We start from the raw sequence: 19,776 nt of genomic DNA on the forward strand, positions 1-19,776 counted from the left end.
CGTTCTTGACGACATTATTTTAAACCCGAACAATCACACTTACAACTTTCAATAACTCACACTTACAATAATGAAGAGAATATTCTCAGTGAAAATGAGAAGCGTGAGAATTATAATTGTAACCCTTCATCCATACTAGGTCACTAAGCCCCGCCCATCTGTAACACAGTTTCAGGCGAAATTGCCATTCTTGTCGCTGACGATATTTTTTGGATTTTCTATGGATGCTATTTATTATCAGAGGAACGCGTGACCAACTCAAAAGAGAAACGTTAATTATTTTACTGATCGTGGCGTTATATATCCATTCCTGTGGCGGATAGGATAGGAGGTGGTGTTATTTTCAGGGGCGTTGATATACTAAAACCGAATTGGGTGAGTCTTAATCAATAATATAGTAAATACATAGGAAGAAAAATATTTTCCAGCCAGCCTCCTAGTTCAGTTAGGTTATAATGAAGTGTAGAGTTTTATTGTGGATGCATTGGGTGTTGATTCGTATGAATCATATTGTAACCTGAGTGAAATCAGAGTTGAGATGACTTTGTATGGCCAAACGCTCTTTGGAACTGACATAAATCTCTCTGACAGATCGGTGTATCAGGAAACATGTCTTTCCCTCCTCATCTGAACCAGATAGCCCAGTTACCCCCTGGCATTTCCCCCTCACAGTTTGCTGGGGTTCCAACCACTGTACCTACAGGTAACGTTACGTCATGAAGAGATATGTATATTAATATATATATATATATATATATTGACGTTAAGTTTATAATCTTTGTTTATTTATATTTTTCCTCAGCAAGTCCGATAATTCCAGTCCCAGTGGGAATGATGCCTCCCTCTCCAGCGGTATGTAAAGAAACAGCTGAAACGTTTGTTTTGGTTTCCTTGGTTTGTTTTAAAAATGAACCGTTACCAGGCTGAGAAACATTTCCTAGAATATTTCCTAGAAAATCAGGTTTTACAATGTGCCGTATATGTGTGATGTCTGTAGGCTATTTGCCATACACAGATCTTAAATGCAGAGGCCATACCAGATCTTATTGTGCTTTACTCCTGACCATTTTAAATAATAAGCATACATGCCTGTGCTTTTTGTAGCAGCAAGATGAAACATTTCAGATGCATGGAACTGTCAGTCCGGTTGTGTTTATTATGCTCTGTGCAGTTTGTACTCTACAGTTTGTTCCTGAAATATGCTGCAGGTTTTGATACAAACTGCAATGCCAGTAGTTCAGAAGCTGACTAAGGACTCCTTTGGCACCCGTGACAAGGACTCAGAGGAAGGTACGGGTAACAACACAGGACCGACCACCACAGTGTTTGTTGGAAACATCTCAGAAAAGGCCTCTGACATGTTGGTGCGGCAGATGTTGGCAGTAAGTGTTGGGAATTTATTCAACAACTTTTATCTGCACAGTATCATTAAATCTCTTAGACACATCACCTTTATAGAATTAGTTCTCTCAAGAATTAAAATTCTGTCATCTTTTACTCACTCTTATGTCACAGAGCACATCAAATATGGTAAAAGGAAGTTCAACCTTACTTGCTTGACACAAGAACCAATGAGGTTTGTTGCAGATTGATGTGCTCTATGTATGTGCGCTGATCAAAAATATCCTCATTTTTGTTACAAAGATTAATAAAAGTCATGTGAGTTTGGAACAACAAGAGGGTGAGTAAATGATGACAGAATTTAAATGTTCCTTTTAAGTTGATTAATACATCCATTATTTGACCTGGTGTTCATGGGAATGTCTGTGTTATGTAGCATTTTGCTCAGGATGTTTTCATAGCCTGTCACAACAAACATTTTCCTCTCTTCTGCAGAAATGTGGTTTAGTCCTCAGCTGGAAAAGAGTCCAGGGGGCTTCTGGAAAACTGCAAGGTATAAAGTCAAACTATAATAATCATCAGTGCATAGTGTGTCAGTCTTTTGTAGTACACCGTTTTTGACAAAGATCTTATTGGTAAGTTCTAGCCAAATCATTTTTTTACAGACTTGGTATTTTCAAATTTAGCTTGACTACTATAGGCCCAGCAGCTTAGATTTTTCTTAAGGATCTCTATCCAGGATTGTGTTGGTAATTGTAAACATGGGCTTTCTTAGACAAGTGTCCTCTGCTCTGTTTTCCTCTCCTAGAAAAGAACAAACAGGAATATGTTCAAAAAGAGATAAATTTGTGTCATCTGTCCACCCTATCTGACCTAATGTTGTGAACTTGATGCATTTTAATGTGTGTGTTTGTATGTGTAGCATTTGGTTTCTGTGAGTACAAAGAGCCAGAGTCCACTCTGAGAGCTCTCCGACTGCTTCATGAGCTGCAAGTGGGTGATAAGAAGTTACTTGTGAAGGTGGACGCAAAGACCAAAGCTCAGCTGGATACCTGGAAGGCCGGTCAGAGGAGACGAAATGGGGTAAACAAAAAAAATTAATACTTTTATTCAGCAAGGACCACTGTAAAACCTAATACTGTCATAACTAACACTTTTTAGTTGACTTTACTTAATGTACAACAATTGGTTGATTTTAATTATAAAAATCTAGTAATGTGTAATATTTGCGTACTGTGCCTTTGTTACTCAGAAAACCCTAGTTAAGATAAATTGATTGTTGAGTACCATTATATCAAGCTAGTTTTTAGTTCCCGGCATGCTTTGCATTTTGACTCCAGGAGTAAATTTTGAAATTAAGTGTTATTTTATATGTTTCTGCACAAGATAAATATGGGGGAGATCTGTTCGTTTTTAATGTTCTGTTTTAAAAGGGGTTCTATTATGTCTGTATTTTTGGAGCGGTTGCCATTGTGCTATGGAGTAGAGCCTGTGGTTAGTTCAAGGATGGCTCTGTAAACATTAAGACTATAGACTGCTTTATTTAAAAAGCATTAACTGCAGCTGCTGATGCAGTGATAGTCTCTCTGTTGGTTATGTTAGCACATGCGTGTGTGCTATTGCTAACTGGACAGTTGATGCACTTAATTTACTGAAGCAAAACTTACTTGGCTGCTTTTTTTAAGTAAGGGTAACTAATTAGATTTTACAATAACACATTGAATTAAAATGACGAGCATGATTGAGTGCCAAATCAACATATTAGAATGATGTCTGAGGAATCAGAATCAGAAAGAGCTTTATTTGCCAAGTGTGTTTTTACACACAAGGAATTTGTCTTGGTGTCAGGAGCTTCCAAGTGTAGAAAGTACAGACATAGTGCAGACATGCATATCATTTAAGGTAGTAAAATGAAATAAAACACTAACAGACAATAAATAAAAAATAACACTATGGTAATAAAAATATAGCGAAAAAATATATATCAATAGACAGAATTATTAGTGTGCATATGTGCTATTTACAGATGAAAATGTTTTGATAAGTTATTTACAGATGTACAGTCCTGAGATGTGTTATGTATTGTTTAGATGGAATATGACCTGGGGTAAAAAGCTGTTCTTGTGTCTGGCTGTTTTGGTGCTCAGTAGCGCTGACCAGACGGCAACAGTTCAATGAGAAAGTGGGCTGTATGTGAGGGGTCCAGAGTGATTTTCTGAGCCCATTTCCTAACTCTGGAGGTGTAAAGTTCTTGGAGGTTAGGCAGGGGGCACCAATAATCCTCTCAGCAGTCCTGACTGTCTGTTGTCTCTTGATGTCTGATTTGGTAGCTGAACCAAACCAGACAGTTATAGACAAACAGGACAGACTCAAACTTCCTCAACGGGCGAAGGAAGTACAGCATCTGCTGGGCCTTTTTTCTTTATTACAATAGAGTCGATGTGAATGTCAAGGGCATAGGTTTGATTTTGACATTGGTGGGGACATGTCAACACCCCCCCTCCACCAGCCAACATATTCATGATTCATTAAAAGAGTTTTTTATTTTTGAATGTACAATAATTACACAATTTTGATTATGTAAACCAATAACATAAAAAGATTATTCAGTCTAAAAGAATATTCAGAATACAGTTTATTAAAAATACAAATTTCACATTAAGCATTATAGGATGCTTTGTACATTCAGTTTAACAATATTAAGTTAAAGTTAAAGTGCGTAATCTTAATCATTCAACTGAACTGTGCACGTATGTTTTAAACTCTTCGCCTACCTTATGTTCTTATTCTGGCCAAAAATGTGCGTCCTTGAAAGCGCAGTTTTCTACCGTATTTACTTTAACTTCTCAGGTAATATCAATGGAATGACCCATTTCAAATGCAGCCGAAAATACAACAACAGTGGTTAGGCTATACATATATTTAATTGTTTGATTAAAATTATTGCTATGGACAATTTAGTAGTCGCTGGATATTGGTAGGGACATGTCTAGCATCCCTACCTAATTCTACAACCTTGGTGAATGTCCCACTTCAGGTCCTGTGAGATGGTGGTTCCCAGGAACCTGAATGATTCTACTGCAGCCACAGTGCTGTTCATGATGGTGAGTGGGGGGAGATTTCTCCTGAAATTCACAATCATCTCTACTGTTTTGAGCGTGTTAAGCTCCAGGTTGTTAAGACTGCACCAGACAGCTAGCTGCTCAACCTTGCTTCTATATGCAGACTCGTCACTGTCCTGAATGAGGCAGATGACTCTATTTTCTTTATTGTTAGTGTTTTATTTCATTTTATTACCTTAAATTATATGTATGTCCGCACTATGTCTGTACTTTCTGCACTGGAAGCTCCTGACACCAAGACAAATTCCTCGTGTGTGTGTAAACACACTTGGCAATAAAGCTCTTTCTTATTCTGATTCTGAAGGATCATGTGACACTGAAGACTGAAGAGTAATGGTTACTGAAATCACAGGAATAAATTATATATTAAAATATATTAAAACAGTTATTTTAAATAAATGTAAATAATATTTCACCGTATTACTGTTTTCAGTGTATTTTTGATTAAATAAATGAAGCGTTGGTGAGCATAAGATACTTTCAAACATAAAAAAATCGTACAGATTCCAAACTTTTGAACAGTAGTGTGACTCAACTTTAATATTAATATCTTTCCTATAAATGCTCCTTACCTGATTCATTGATTGAAAGAGCATGTTGGAGCAAGTCAATCTCAGGTTGTCTCGAGAATGCGAGAAACTCCCTCTTTTGAGGAGTTTATAAACGGATAATTGTCACATACAAATACATATCCCCTATCCAGACTCCTCAGACTGGAGAAGAGGTTAAAGATGAAGAGGAGGAAGAGGTTCTGGATGAGGAGACGAAGCGGCGTGATCAGATGGTGAAAGGTGCCATAGACAGTCTGATCCGGGAATACTCCAGCGAGCTCTCAGCCTCCTCACAGGATGCTGAAGCCCATCAACGCAAGAAACGTAAAGAGAAGAAGGAGGTATTTTTACTTTCACCATGGTAACCATACTGACCTAGCAGCCCTGTCATAATGGCTTAACTGAAATACTGGGACATGTCATCATTTACTCACCCTCATGTTGTTCCAAACCTATATTACTTGTATGCTTACTTTCTCAAAATATATCATATGACACAAAGTTGTTATAGGACTTCAGTAGACTTGTAATATGAACTGTTCCTTTCAGGATATATTTATTGCTCTTATTGGTCATTTTTTAAGATTGAATCTATCTGCTCACATAGTCTAATCAATTTTACTGTATTTTTTCCCCCAGGATGATATAAATGCCATGGAGCTGGAAGATGACAAGCGAGACCTGATTTCCAGAGAGATTAGCAAATTCAGAGACACACACAAGGTAACACACTACTTTATTCGATTTCTCTCTCTCCTTTTCTTAGCCTAGTCTGTGGACTGAAGACGGCCACATCTAGAGTACTCTAGACCCACATTATTATGACTGAAACTACACTTGATATAGATTAAAAAATCACACAAATCTGTAGGAATTTGATATATCCTGCCCATTTTAGACAGCTGCATGAGGCAATTTTTTAATACAAGAAGCATCATTATTCACGTTTATTATAAATAATGCCTCTTTTGTTGTGTTTTTTTCATCTAGCAGCACCTACGCAAAAGATCTAACAAAATGGATGCTTAGAAATTTGTCAGATTACAACTTTAGAAGTTGTTCTCTGAATGAATGATTATAGAAAAGAGATTTCAGAAGCCTCCAAGATTGTTTCTCTGAGTGGCAACAATGGCAGCAGATGGGCAGGACCAGTTCAGGCTAGATTTACCACACAAAAGTGCATGAACAAACTGTAAACCTCCCTCTAAAGCTATTCTGTTCATTAAACCCCACCATTATGGTAGAGGTCATATGGTGACTAAAGCAAGATGAATCTCAGAGCTTTGGAAAAAGTTGCTGGAATAGAGGATGTAAGTATGAGCTTCCTTTTCTATTCTTCATATCTTGGGCGCCTCCTTCTGGAGGATGCACAAAGGCGCAACTGGCTCTGGATCTCAGAAATGTGGCAATGAGGATGCTGTAGTGACAAAAAGATCCGCTGAAATGTAACATACTTTGATGTATTGACCTCAGGAGACAAACTGTAAATCTTGAGTTGTGTGCGTTCAGCGGAAGTTGCTCAATAAACCATATTTTTGGAAGGTGTTGTGTGGGCAGAGCTCAGTGAACCTTTGCGAGTCCTCTGTGTAAAAGCCTGGTTTTGGTGAGAAATGCAGTACTGAATAACCACTGCAGTATTTTTCACTGCAGTCTGAGGGGGGCGCCCTTTCACAGCACGCTCAAAGCTGAAGATTACCCAGGTAAGATGCCATATTTCTTTCATGTACCATTCCCTCTTTCTCTCTGTTTCTATCTGTTGTTTTTTTTCTTTTTTCTTTCTGTTGTTAGATTACATTTGATACAATAATACATTACAACTGTGATATGTTATCCGAATAGAATTTGCCCTTATTCTGTGTATTTGAGACAGTCATATTATGAGGAATCCTTGATCTACTTGAGATACAAGCTAATTGTATGATGGAAACAGACTCTAATCATTTAACAATGTAATGCCAGCTTATTGAGACTTCTTGAAATTAAAAACTAAATTAAATCTTATAACAAACCCATAACTTAAAAGGAAAGAAGTAAAAATACAGAAGTCAGTGCAAGGGTAGAAAATGGGCATGGACAGACTATTTAAATTTTTAAGTGGACAAAAAAATAAAAGGTATTATCTATGACTACCCAAGTCATCCCCCTGACCTTAAAATAAGAGATATAAAATAAATATAAAATAAAAGCTACTGTCTCAACCAGTTGTCATTGTTTATTGAGAGGTAAGTTCACCAAAATTAAAGTTTGCATATTAAACTTTTGGTTCATTAAAATTCAGCGACAGGAAAGTCAGTCCCACACAATCCCACTTCTTTGGTGTGCATCATTTGGTTCTCCTCCTCATTTCTATCTGTTTCTCCTTGCATTTCCTCTCTTTTGTCAGCGTTCACCATTCAGAGCAGAGAGTTGCTGTCCTCATCTGTCATTCAGTAAAGCTGGCAGTATCTTTTCTATTGCCCATAGCTATTTGAAACTCTGTAGCCTCTCTGTCTCTGGATGGTCAGCGTCTGTATTTATGTTTGTTACTTTTGTTTGGGTGACTGAGGCCTGAGGGACAACCCGAAGACGACACTTGGGTGAGATTCCACCTCTCTGATTTAATTCATTTTGCCAAAGTGAATGTATTTGGATGATACAGTATATTACAGATCTCTGCCAAACCGTTTTAACAATACATCAGTGATTAGAAATTATGAACATCGCTTTAAAATCTGATGTTAAATTATGAGAGAAATACACAGGGTTTGTTTGGAGTAAGGATGTACAAGGTCGATACTAATAAAAAAGTGTAGTAGCAGTCAATTTGGTACCCAAGGACTGTCTGAGTGACAGGTACGTATTTCAGTGTCTGAACGGTCACGTCTTGGTCAAAATGGCCGTCTTGAAGAGGTATTCATGTAAAGGGTCAGTTTGTCTTAAAGGAATGGACAAAAAATATCTTTGAATTGTAAATGCAGCCAAATAGATCTGTTGTTGTGCGTTATGTTATTAATATTAATTAAACACTGCTGTTTACTCCAATAATTAGGCTAAAAATGCTACTTTGCTTTGTTTTAGTTTTACTAATATGAATATTTTTGCTGTCTAAATAAATGTGTACATGAATGTTTGTATATAAATGTATGTATATACTTTTATGTACTTATATATTTATTATACATGCATATACATTTATTATACAGATATGTATGTATTTGTATGTACACTACCTATCAAAAGTTTGGGGTCAGTAAGATTTGTTTTCTGTTTTTGAAAGCAAGGATGCATTAAATTGATCAAAAGTGATATTTAAGACATTTATAATTCTATTTCAAATAAATGCTGTTCTTTTGAACTTTCTATTCATCAAAGAATTCTGAAAAAAGTATCACTGTTTCCACAAAAAACAAACAAAAAAACAAGTCACACAGCTGTTTTCAACATTGATAATAATAAGAAATGTTTCTTGAGCACCAGATCAGCATGTTAGCATAATTTCTGCAGGATCATGTGACACCGAAAACTGGAGTAATGATGCTGCAAATTCAGCTTTACCATCATAAGAATAAATTACATTTTAAAATATATTAAAATAAAAAATAGATATGTTAAATCATAATATCTCACATGTTTTATATACATGATTACTGTTTTTACTGTATTTTTGATCAAATAAATGCAGACTAAGAGACTTTCTTTCAAAAACATGAACATAGTCTTACCAACCCCATACTTTTGAACATTATTAATTTATAAAGAATTTTAGTTTTTGCTGTTGCAATGATATTGATATTCCACTCATATTGTTACAGACTACAGATTATTATTATTATTTTTGTATCACAGCAACCCTGGTAGGGAGTATGGTTAAACTGACCCACCCTGCCTATTTATAAGGCCTAGGTAATTTCTGGCAGTGAAAGCATCTCCGAACACAAAAACAAAAGACAATTGTGTAATGTCTTCAAGTCATTCATATAGAAAGCATCTTTAGTGCAGTGTGTCCTCTTTATCTGCCATGAAAATTATTACTTGCTTTATTTTGAATATTTCAGATGGTTTAAGTGGACCGTAATCATGTATGATGATGAATAATATTTTTACTGAAATATTTTTTTCATGGTTTCTCCAAATTATGTGTAGAAGGATGAAACTTTATATGGGAGGGGAATACTGTTTGTGCATCTGTTTGAGTGTAAGTTTTAAAATCATGAAATTTTTTATCATACTCCGACACTGGCTTCATTATTTAAACCTCTTTCTGTTTCCAGGGAGATTCTGGAACTTTGCCCTTGTTCTATATGTGTGTTCTCACACTTACATGAACTAATATCTCTCTTACCCCACCGGAACCCTGCAGAAACTAGAGGAGGAGAAGGAGAAAGAACGGCAGCAGATTGAGAAAGAGAGGAGAGAAAGAGACAAAGAGAGAGAGCGAGAGAAAGAGCGACGTGATCGGGAGAGAGAGAAGGAGCGGGAGAGAGAGAGACAGAAGGAGAGAGAAAAGGAGCGAGAGAGAGAGCGAGACCGTGAACGTGAAAGAACGAAGGAGAAAGAGCGGGAGAAAGAGAGAAGTCGTGATCGCAGTAAAGACAGAAGCAGATCAAGGTGTGTATGACTACAGAATCTTTAAAAAAGTCTGTATTTTTTGCCTGACCAAAACATTGCATGATAAAGTTGTCTGACAGTGTGCAAGATTTTTTTACATTTATTTTGAAATTATTTCCCATATTTCGTTTCACTTGAAAATAAATCACATTACCTAATTAATGCGTAGCGAAAACCCATTCAATGTTATTTTAAAAAACGTGATGAAATCAGAATTATTTTGTGGCTTTTAGTGCATGTCTATCCATATCAAAGAAGTTGACTACTTGCTAGTGTACTCCTGGATATTCAGCTATATACACATTTGAAATGTATAGGCTTTGTCTTCTGGGAAAAAGCAAACAAATGAAAATAACTTTATTTGTATAGCACCTTTCAAGTAATGTTTCTCGTAGTGTTTCATATGACAATGTACAGAACGTGCCAAACAGTAGTTTGTTAAATAATTAAAAGAAATACAACAATTTTAAAAGTAACAAGTAACTAAAACTAAGAATGAAAGAGTGAATAAAACATAAAATAAATAAAAAGAGTAGCTTATCAAATATAGAAAAAAAGGTGTTAAAGTGTTTTTCCTAAAGCTTATATTTGTAATATTTAATTTCATGGGGTTTAGACTCTAAAGTAGAATATTTAGAACATTTCTAAAACCATCTAAAAGGTTCAGCTAGAATCTTCGTCTCTATATCCTTTGTAAGTGTTGTTTATGTTCTGTAAGTAGTGTAATTGCTAGTTTCTAATGTACAGAATAAATGTTGTGTGGGGGCACGTTATGTTTTGAAGGGAGAAGAGTCGAGAAGAGAAGAAAAGAGAGCGTGAGGAAGATGAGGAGGAGGCGTATGAACGACGGAAGCTGGAGAGGAAGCTACGTGAAAAGGAGGCAGCCTACCAGGAGGTTTGGAATCTAAAATTGACTGTTTTAGATGATTGTAATGGAACATCATGGAAAACATGATTTCCTTGCGCTTTGCACATTAAGAATTTGATCTACTCTAAATGGTAGTGTTAAACTAGATTATGAGGTTTTTGGTCCATAAAAGTGCAGAAAGGCTGGTGAGAGAAAATCTGTGCCGTTCCAGAGCACTGCTTCTGTCTCTGGAGCTCTGTAGTGTCCTGCTTCTAGATCATCTGCCCTCCTTTATTCTCAAATGCAGGACAAACAGAACTGTGCTTGAAACCAAACACAGTAAGATACAGTGATGTTTGTCTTTTGCAGCGCCTGAAGAACTGGGAGATCAGAGAGAGGAAAAAAGCAAGGGATTACAGTAAAGAAACAGAGAGAGAAGAGGAAAGACATAGAGAGATGGTAAGAATAAGTGGATAAAAACTATTAGCTAACAGAGTATATTTATACACATGATGATATAGGTAAAAAAAATTTTTTCTTTTTTTTTGTTTGCTGCTGAAATGGTTTAAAAATGGTTTTCTTTTCTCCTCAGTCAGACAAACCATAATTTCAAGCAATCATCCATTGTAGCCAAATAGATTTAAACCGTTTAATGCAAGAAGTAATATATAAGGGTCAAAATTTATTTACTGTCACTTTTGATCAATTTTAATGCATTCTTGCTGAACAGAAATATTAATTTCTTTAAAAAACGTATTTCTGACGTCAAACTTTTGAATGGTACACATATATTTACTAAAAGAGTTTTGCCATCTTTTTGTCTGATCTTTTTTGTCATATTTTTGAGTCATAGCACAAGGAAGGAAATTAGTCTAATGACACACTCTGTAGGAAACTTAATGGCCACAAAATCATCAATATATGAGAGAAAATTATGCAAATAATAAAAGTTTTTTTTTCTGCAGACTAAAGAAGCCAAACGCTTGAAAGAGTTCCTGGAGGATTATGATGATGACAGAGATGATCCCAAATACTACAGGTACAAACCCATGAAAATGATGCAAATGCTTACATGTCAAGGTAATTGAATAACAGTAATGCAGTTTTTACTCTGCATCATTTCCACTTGAGCAGTTTTGTAAGATTATGCAAAAAGTCTCAAAATATTATTGAAATATTTTTATGTAACATTTTACAGTAGGTGACCATAGTTTGAAGTATTCTGTTCTTGTGTTCAAATACATATCTCACCCTGTCTATGATTCTTGTCTTGCTCTCTTTTTGTCTCTCTCAGGGGCAGTGCGTTGCAGAAGCGATTGAGAGACAGAGAGAAGGAGCTGGAATTAGATGAGAGGGACAGAAAAAGAGAGAAAGATGAGTTGGAGGAGATCAGACAGAGACTCCTAGCAGAAGGACACCCAGACCCTGATGCTGAACTTCAGAGGGTGCGTATGTGTGTGCGTTTTTATGTCTGCATTCATCTGTGTCTGTGTCTAACTTTGTTTTTTTGTCTTAAAGATAGAGCAGGAGGCCGAGAAGCAGCGGCAGCCTCCTCTAAAGCAAGAGCAGAGCGAGGAGGTGCTACACATCTCCTGTGAGGAGCATCAGAGAAAAGGAGGCGCGGAGCAGGAGGCGTACTCCATAGAAGATAACATTACAGACCGAGAGGAAGACGAAGAGGAGGAGGATGATGACCGAGACGTCAAGCCATGCTTGAAGCCCACACTCAGACCAGTTCCCACGGCGCTCTCTATTTCTTCAGCGAGTGGCAGTGCCACACCCCTCACACCTGGCAGCGAATCACCACGTGGCGTCACGTCGCATGAGAACTCTTCACATGAGGCCCCGCCTACAGAAGAGCTCAGGCCTAAAATAGGCCTTAGTCTCAAACTAGGTCTGTGTGTTACTAAAACGATTTTTAGCTCTTTCTGTAAGGAAAAGCATTGGAGCTAACGTGCAACAAATTCAGATTTAGTGAGACATTTCTTATATAGGAATAGGAATATAGGAATTACTTTATTATTATAATTGAGCTTGACCCCTAACTCTTGTTTTAAACGTCTAACCCTCGATAGCTGTTACATCAGCCTGAACCACTGAACAACTCGATTCAGACTTTTTTTTAAAATTCATAATAATTTCATCCTTAAATTTGACATCTTTTTATGTATGTATATTTGTATGTATCTATCTCTATTTTTATTTACACTACCGTTCAAAGGTTTGGTGTCTTTAAGATTTTTTTTCAAAGAAATTAAGAGCCAAGGATGCATTATTGATCAAAATTGACAGTAAAAACATTTATAACGTTACAAAAGGTTTCTATTTCAAATAAATGCTGTTCTTTTGAACTCTCTTCATCAAAAAATCCTGAAAAAAACGATCACATTTTAAAATAGAAAACAGATGAAATTGTAATAGTACTTCACAATATTTCTGTTTTTACTGTATTTTTGATCAAATAAATACAGCCTTGGTGAGCATAGGAGACTTCTTTAAAAAACAAAACAAAATAAAAAAAAAATCTTACTGATTCCAGACTTTTGAATAGTAGTGTACATCGATAGGATATTCTGTATTCAGAATTTTTTAGAAAGTTTTTCTTCTCCTTTACATCAAATGGCTTCAAACTGCTTTTTGTCTCTCAGGTGCTGCGGGTAGTCCTAAACTGCCCCAGGCAGGAAGACGAAAAGCTCTTGCTGCGGTGGACAGTGTCTTTAATAAGTTTGATGAGGAGGCGGCAGAGGAAGCACCAAAAAAGAGGAAGCTGGTACCTCTCGATTACAGTGAGGATGAGAGGGGAGGCCTGAGTCTAGATGGAGCAGAGGTCACAGGGTCACGGCCTGGTGTAAACACAGAAGAGAAACGAAAACATATCAAGAGTCTGATTGAGAAAATTCCCACAGTCAAACAAGAGCTGTTTAATTATCCACTGGACTGGAACATGGTGGACACGGTGAGAGGAAAAAGCTATTAGACAAGATATTAGTGTGACCGCTTTAAATGGCTGTTTATTTGTATATTGTGGCTTGTAATTGCTCAGCATAGATATCATGTAGACGCATGTGCATGCAATGTATTGATGACTCTTTTCCCCCACACAGGCATTGATGGACAGGAGGATCCGCCCCTGGATCAATAAGAAAATCATAGAATATATTGGAGAAGAGGAAGCCACACTAGTCGACTTTGTCTGTTCAAAGGTGTGTTTGTGCCTGTGTCTTGGTGGGAATATTGTCTGTTTTCCTTTCTCTGTATTAATGTGTGCTTTGTCTTTGTTGCAGGTCATGGCTCACAGCATGCCAGAGGGAATTCTGGATGATGTTGCCATGGTAAATAGCACATTTAAAAGTGGTTTGTTATTTGCACATACTCCTAATAAATATTATTGGGTGAATCTCACAAAACCTGTCATGTCAGTATCACATTACACCCTTATTATATTATATTATAGAATAAAGCAGAATTGAATAGAATATTTAGAATATATTATATAAGTAAAGTTTAATATTTATTTTCATGATAATTAAGCACATTTCTCATTACCACAATGCCAAAAAAATCTCAATTTTATGCATTGTGATTTTTTAAAACTGCATTTACAATGATTTCAATAAAATCATTTATATATGAACATTTTTTTATACAGTCTGTTTCACTTACTATGTGTTATTAATTACAATATGTAAGTACAATATCTAGGTATAATCAGTACCGAAAATAACAAAGTACATGTAGTTCATTAATGTTATTCAGTCATTTTAACAAAAAGTTTCTCTTTTTTTCTTTTTTTTTCTTTTAATCTTGTGATGAATTGTGACCTGGTCATGTTTTTGTGAGATTCACCCATTTACTGTGAGGATAATCATGGGTGTGTTTCTTACAGGTACTGGATGAGGAAGCAGAAGTGTTTATAGTGAAAATGTGGAGACTTCTGATCTACGAAACGGAGGCCAAGAAAATCGGCCTTGTGAAATAACATGAACTGAGAGTGATAGAAACAAGCAGGTGAGAGGAAGAAGTGAATCTGGCTTCGCTCTCCTGCTTTTAGAGCCTTTAAATTAAAGTATGGTGGATGAACGCCACAGACTGATGCACTTCAACTCTTCCTATATACTCCAGAGTATTAACTGCACAGCTACTGGTGTGAATGAGTGTGTGAATGTGTGTGTGCATGTGCACACTGATGTGTGTGTGTGTGTAATAGGCATGTGCCAGTTGGTTTGACTGCATTGCCAAAACCGTGTAAAAGTCAAAAGCTTCTTTCATGCCCAGATTAAATGGGGAGTCTAGTTTGGCTGGCTGTTTTCCATTTGACTTAGTTGTAGATTTTATTTCATTCTTTTCAGTCTCCAATTTTTAGCACAACCAATTTAAATCAGCTTACATTTGTCCTTTTATTATTCGAGCCTCATTACAGGAAAGTATGATGATTTTTTTTTTGTGTGCTGTATTATTATACAAAAAAATAATTTTTGAATAAGGATTAAATATCTCACTGTAAACAAGCTGAATGAAGCCATACCTGTGGAGATACAGGGTTTGTCTGGTTTTGCGGCAGTGGTTTTGAATGTGGTGTATTTTGCACATACCAGCCCATCTGAAGGTTTGTTTCCATGGTGATTGATTTGACTTTGAAATATTAAAATGTCTGATTTTCTAAACTAGAACCAGTACTGTTGCCACTTTCATCTTTTTTTACTTTTATAGTTCTCAGATCTAAATCATTGCTGACCACAGAAGCCGCCGAAAACAAGTAGCATTTTATGTTTTTTTGTGACTTGATGGTTAATGCTTAATAGATCAGTGCTTCTAATGTATTTACCAATGAATTGGGCAGACTAGGGCAAGTTGTCACAGGTTAACTAGATTTTGAGTCAAAGGTCCAATTACTTAAAAAGCACCTTTTCCTCTAATTTTGCTCTCTGGACAAAGAATTACTCGTGTGTGTGAATATATATATATGTATATGTTGGCCAGCAGAAACTGTACATTATCTTTTTAATCTTGCAGTTCCTTTCATTGTTTCGTCCTTCATATTTTTTTAGTTTAAATTTTGCTTATAAAGACGTTAAATGGCAGCTATAGAGTATTTAATAGCAGGTTCCCATTGTGACAAATAAAAATTCAGTGTCAGTATAAGTTCCCTAGGTAATGGTGGAAATGTTCAATTGTCAGTCACTTGTTTAAAAAAAAAAAAAGAGAAAAAGAAACGAAAAAATTATCAAAACACATCTATGCTGTCTATATTGCAATTCTAAGGAAATTTCTAAATGTGGCGCAATTACTCAGGGATGCCGGTGGTCACCTCTCCCCCACACACTGAGAAGAACTAATGTTGAGTGACTAATGCTAATTCAGAAACCTCTATTCAGTGTTTTTATTTAGCTCATACGTTCTTCCTGTGGAAAAAGGCCTGTGATTTACGAATCAACTTGAACGTGATGGAAATATCCAGTTTCTTGCCGTGGGCTGTGCAAGTGACTACAGGTGAGTGACGTTAATTACGTAACGTTACTGATGTAATGAACCGTTTAACTCGGAGTTTCGCAACTATTGCCCGTGAAAATAATTTTTTTTTACATGTATGTGTTTTCACCACGGTTGTCAAGCAGTAATCAGGAAAGTTTAAGACAAGACAGCCCATATTTTCACTTGTCGCCGAACAGACTGTAGCGAACAGAAGTCGCGACTCGAGTTGCCTGAGGTAACCACAGCAACGGTACGTTACACGCGAGCTTTTCTTTGAGAACAGCTGTAAACAATTACGTGTTCTGTCATTGTTTATCAACATGTTTTTTTTTTCTTTGGAAAACGAGAATTCTACTTCGACAGAGATCCTGACTCGTTTAAATGCATCGTAGAAGTGTACTACTTTGGAGAAATCCATATGAAGCGCGGAATCTGCCCTATTTGTTTTATCAAAGAGATGGAGTTTTGGAAGATTGACTTGAGCTACTTAGACGAATGCTGCAAGAGTAACTTGACTGAGAAGGAGGAAGAGTTGGCAGAGATTGCAGACAAGGTTCAAGTGATCCTGGATGATCTGGACCGTGACCCTAACGTGAGTCGCACTGAAAGGTGGCAGAAGTTCCTCTGGAAGCTCATGGAGAAACCAGAGTCCTCGCTCCCCGCACGCGTAATTGCCGTTGTGTCCTTTCTGTTCATACTAGTGTCATCTGTGGTTATGTGTCTCGGGACCATACCGGACCTCCAGGTGGAGAATTCCGAGGGGAACCGCGTTGAGCACCCGACCCTAGATGCTATCGAGGCGGCGTGCGTCGGCTGGTTCACGGTAGAGTACGTGCTGCGCCTCGCATCATCTCCAAACAAGGTGCGCTTCGCGCTCTCCTTCATGAACATGATAGACTTCTTGGCCATCCTGCCGTTCTACGTGGTGCTGGTTCTCACGTATCTCGGCACGACAATGATGGAGCTGGTTAACGTGCAGCAGGCGGTGCAGGCGCTCCGCATCATGCGCATTGCGCGGATCTTCAAGCTGGCGCGCCATTCTTCTGGCCTTCAGACGCTCACGTACGCGCTCAAACGGAGCTTCAAGGAGCTGGGGCTGCTCCTCATGTACATGGGAGTGGGCATCTTCGTGTTCTCCGCTCTCGGGTACACCATGGAGCAGAGCCACCCGGAGACGCTGTTCAGAAGCATCCCGCAGTCCTTCTGGTGGGCCATCATCACCATGACCACCGTCGGCTATGGGGACATCTACCCAAAAACCACCCTTGGCCGGTGCAACGCGGCCATCAGCTTTCTGTGCGGGGTGATAGCTATAGCGCTGCCAATCCATCCCATCATCAACAATTTCGTCATCTATTACAACAAGCAGAAGGTGCTGGAAACCGCCGCCAAGCACGAGTTGGAACTCATGGAGCTGCGCGCGCTCGAACTCGCAGTGAAAAGCTCCTCGCGCAGGTGTGACGCGCCCGGGAACACGTGGGAAGGTGCCATGCGCGCGTCGCGTAGCGATACATACATCCCGCTCCTTTTAGGAGCGCAGAGAACTGAGAAGGAGCCCGTGAAGAAGAAAAGCCTGACTTAGGACAAAAGTGAAAGAAACTCGAAAAGCACTTTAAGTTTCACGAGAGCTTGTGTTATTATGGTCATTGTGCGCTATAAATAGGGTGACCATACGGGCCATTTTTACGGGACGCGTCCTTGCCAGGATTTCTATATTGTCTAAAATATCCAGGTTTTGGCTGTTTGCACTGTGCGTTGTATGACATTCACGAGAGCTATAGAGAGCAGAGCAGACGGCTCCTTATGCTTTCGAATCGCTCTCGCGGTACTTTGGTGTCATACAATTATCGGTGCGCAGTCGAACGAACGAACAAACACATGCACGTATTTGCATCGCTTTGATCCTTCTCTGTAGATCTCACCTTCTCACACGCCACGATTGGTCGATTATATACAATACCTGCATGTTATTGGTCAAACTACTTTGGATGTTTTAGGCAATATAAAAATCCTGGCCAGGACGTGTCCCGTATGAACGGCACATATGGCCACTCTAGCTATAAGCTACTGTGCTGCAATGTGACCGTCAAGCTGCTTGTGGTGTTTTCACTGGACAGCAAAAATCAGTTCCTCTTCAAAAGTGTTATTTTGTCTTAATTAAATAAAATGCATGTCAAACTTCACGCGTATGTGTTTTAGATAATTATGGCGCAACCAAAATATTTACATCAACATAATCAGAATCATATATTTCACAAACACACGTACAATACAGGTGATAAATCAGTAACATACACTGTCCTCCTGAGGTGACCATAGACGTTGTGCATGTAAAAATATGAAGGATTTACAGGATAAATTTGAGGTAAGAAAGTATCATTTTATTTTATTTATTTTTAATTTTTAATCATGTTAATTGATGGTAAATGATTAAATTTAGATTGTGAATTGGCAGGTTGTCTGCACATGGAGGCGAGATTGATGAGGGTAGCATAAAAATTCATAAGCAAAATGTATTTATTGATTGTTTTACCACTGGTGCCAGTGGTGGGGTAGTATCATCACTCTTTGTACTTGACATTAATTATTCATTTCTATAATATATATATATATATATATGTATGTGTGTGTGTGTGTGTGTGTGTGTGTTTTCTGAAATGCAGATTTTATTGGTTGCTTGGAAGCAACTGTCCCACATATACCAACCATCTGTCTATTTTTGTAATAGTGGTGATTTTTTCCATTCTCACTATGATAAGGACTTACAAGCTTGTAGACATGAGAGATATATTCTCAAACAGTCTTTCCTGGGTGGAGGAGTAACTCAGATGTTGACTGAGCTACAGATAAGATTTTTATTTTAAGCACTCCGTCCTCAAATGAAATAATTCACACAGTCTCTAACTTTCTTGTCCTCTCTATTCCTCTCTGTCTCTGAACCTCTTCACAGTGATCCAATTACATGTGGTCAGTGATAAATACAGTTGTAAATGGGCTTACTTGCAGCACATTTGGAGGCACTTGGAATCGCATGTGACCACATTGCATTTTATAGTGTAAAATAACTATTTGTCCTTGCATTACAGTGTTGCTCACAACTGCTCTATTTGCTCAAGTTTGCTTAAAAGCGCAGTGCTCCTGTGCAAGCAGTTAGCAAAACAGGTGTCTGAAAAGTGAACTGAGATTCTGAAATGTTTCTTTTTCATCATTTTGATTTACATCTTGAGAGAGTTTTACTCTCATCCTAATATTGCTTTTTCCCGATGTCCAATTCCTGACTCAACATTCCAGCACAGAGATAAAAACAAATGAGTCACAGAATCCACCCAAACATGCTAGAATTCAGCGAAGAGCCACTGGAGGCTAAGAATAGGATCCCCAGCATGTTGTGGACTGGTGTCAGTCATGAGAACCGATACTGAGCGTTTATGGAGGGAATGCGTGTCTGGTTGTTATATAGAGAAGCATTTGAACATGTCTGCACGGCAGGGGGTTCTCACATACACCCTCAAAACGCTCAGACAAGATGGCTGCCCTGGCACCTACAAGCGTGATGAGATAGCTGACATGGTTTAGATTCACAGCTTGAGGAGTATGGGTGTGCTTCTGTGTGGGTTTGTGTGGATAGTTTAAAGGTTTCTTTCAGGGTGTACGTTTATTTTATTCCCTGCAATGTGTACTTCTTTTGTATAAGCGTTTTAGTGTCTCTGAAAGTTTAATAATGAATATTGTTGATGTGGTTTCCATACAGGTTTGAAGCATTGACTCTTGCATAATGAGTTGAGCCCACCTGTGCTGTCCTCTGATTCAGTGTTCTCCTAGTATTCCAGTCCACCAATCAGCTCTCTTGGGCCCC

General features: G+C 37.9%; 2 protein-coding genes across 2 annotated transcripts; both read left to right on the forward strand.

Annotated features, from left to right (window-relative positions):
* Nucleotides 1-180: 180 nt before the first annotated feature.
* On the forward strand, nt 181-15,115 carry LOC107675541 (RNA-binding protein 25-like). Its single transcript, XM_016469932.1, has 18 exons — nt 181-375; nt 592-703; nt 803-852; nt 1,209-1,382; nt 1,837-1,894; nt 2,264-2,424; nt 5,167-5,355; nt 5,654-5,737; nt 9,354-9,601; nt 10,385-10,496; nt 10,818-10,907; nt 11,414-11,487; nt 11,743-11,893; nt 11,967-12,342; nt 13,097-13,404; nt 13,553-13,651; nt 13,733-13,780; nt 14,335-15,115. Exons 2-18 carry the CDS (start codon nt 610-612, stop codon nt 14,425-14,427), a joined length of 2,409 nt encoding a protein of 802 aa, XP_016325418.1. The 5' UTR covers nt 181-375; nt 592-609; the 3' UTR covers nt 14,428-15,115.
* Nucleotides 15,116-16,254: 1,139 nt separating this feature from the next.
* On the forward strand, nt 16,255-17,610 carry LOC107675519 (potassium voltage-gated channel subfamily F member 1-like; the record flags this gene model as incomplete). Its single annotated transcript, XM_016469907.1, has 1 exon — nt 16,255-17,610. A coding segment is annotated over one exon (1,248 nt), but the record flags the coding sequence as incomplete, so codon positions are not given.
* Nucleotides 17,611-19,776: the final 2,166 nt, after the last annotated feature.

This window comes from Sinocyclocheilus anshuiensis, unplaced genomic scaffold (assembly GCF_001515605.1).
Source record: "Sinocyclocheilus anshuiensis isolate Anshui unplaced genomic scaffold, SAMN03320099.WGS_v1.1 scaffold1097, whole genome shotgun sequence".
NCBI classification, from domain to species: domain Eukaryota; kingdom Metazoa; phylum Chordata; class Actinopteri; order Cypriniformes; family Cyprinidae; genus Sinocyclocheilus; species Sinocyclocheilus anshuiensis.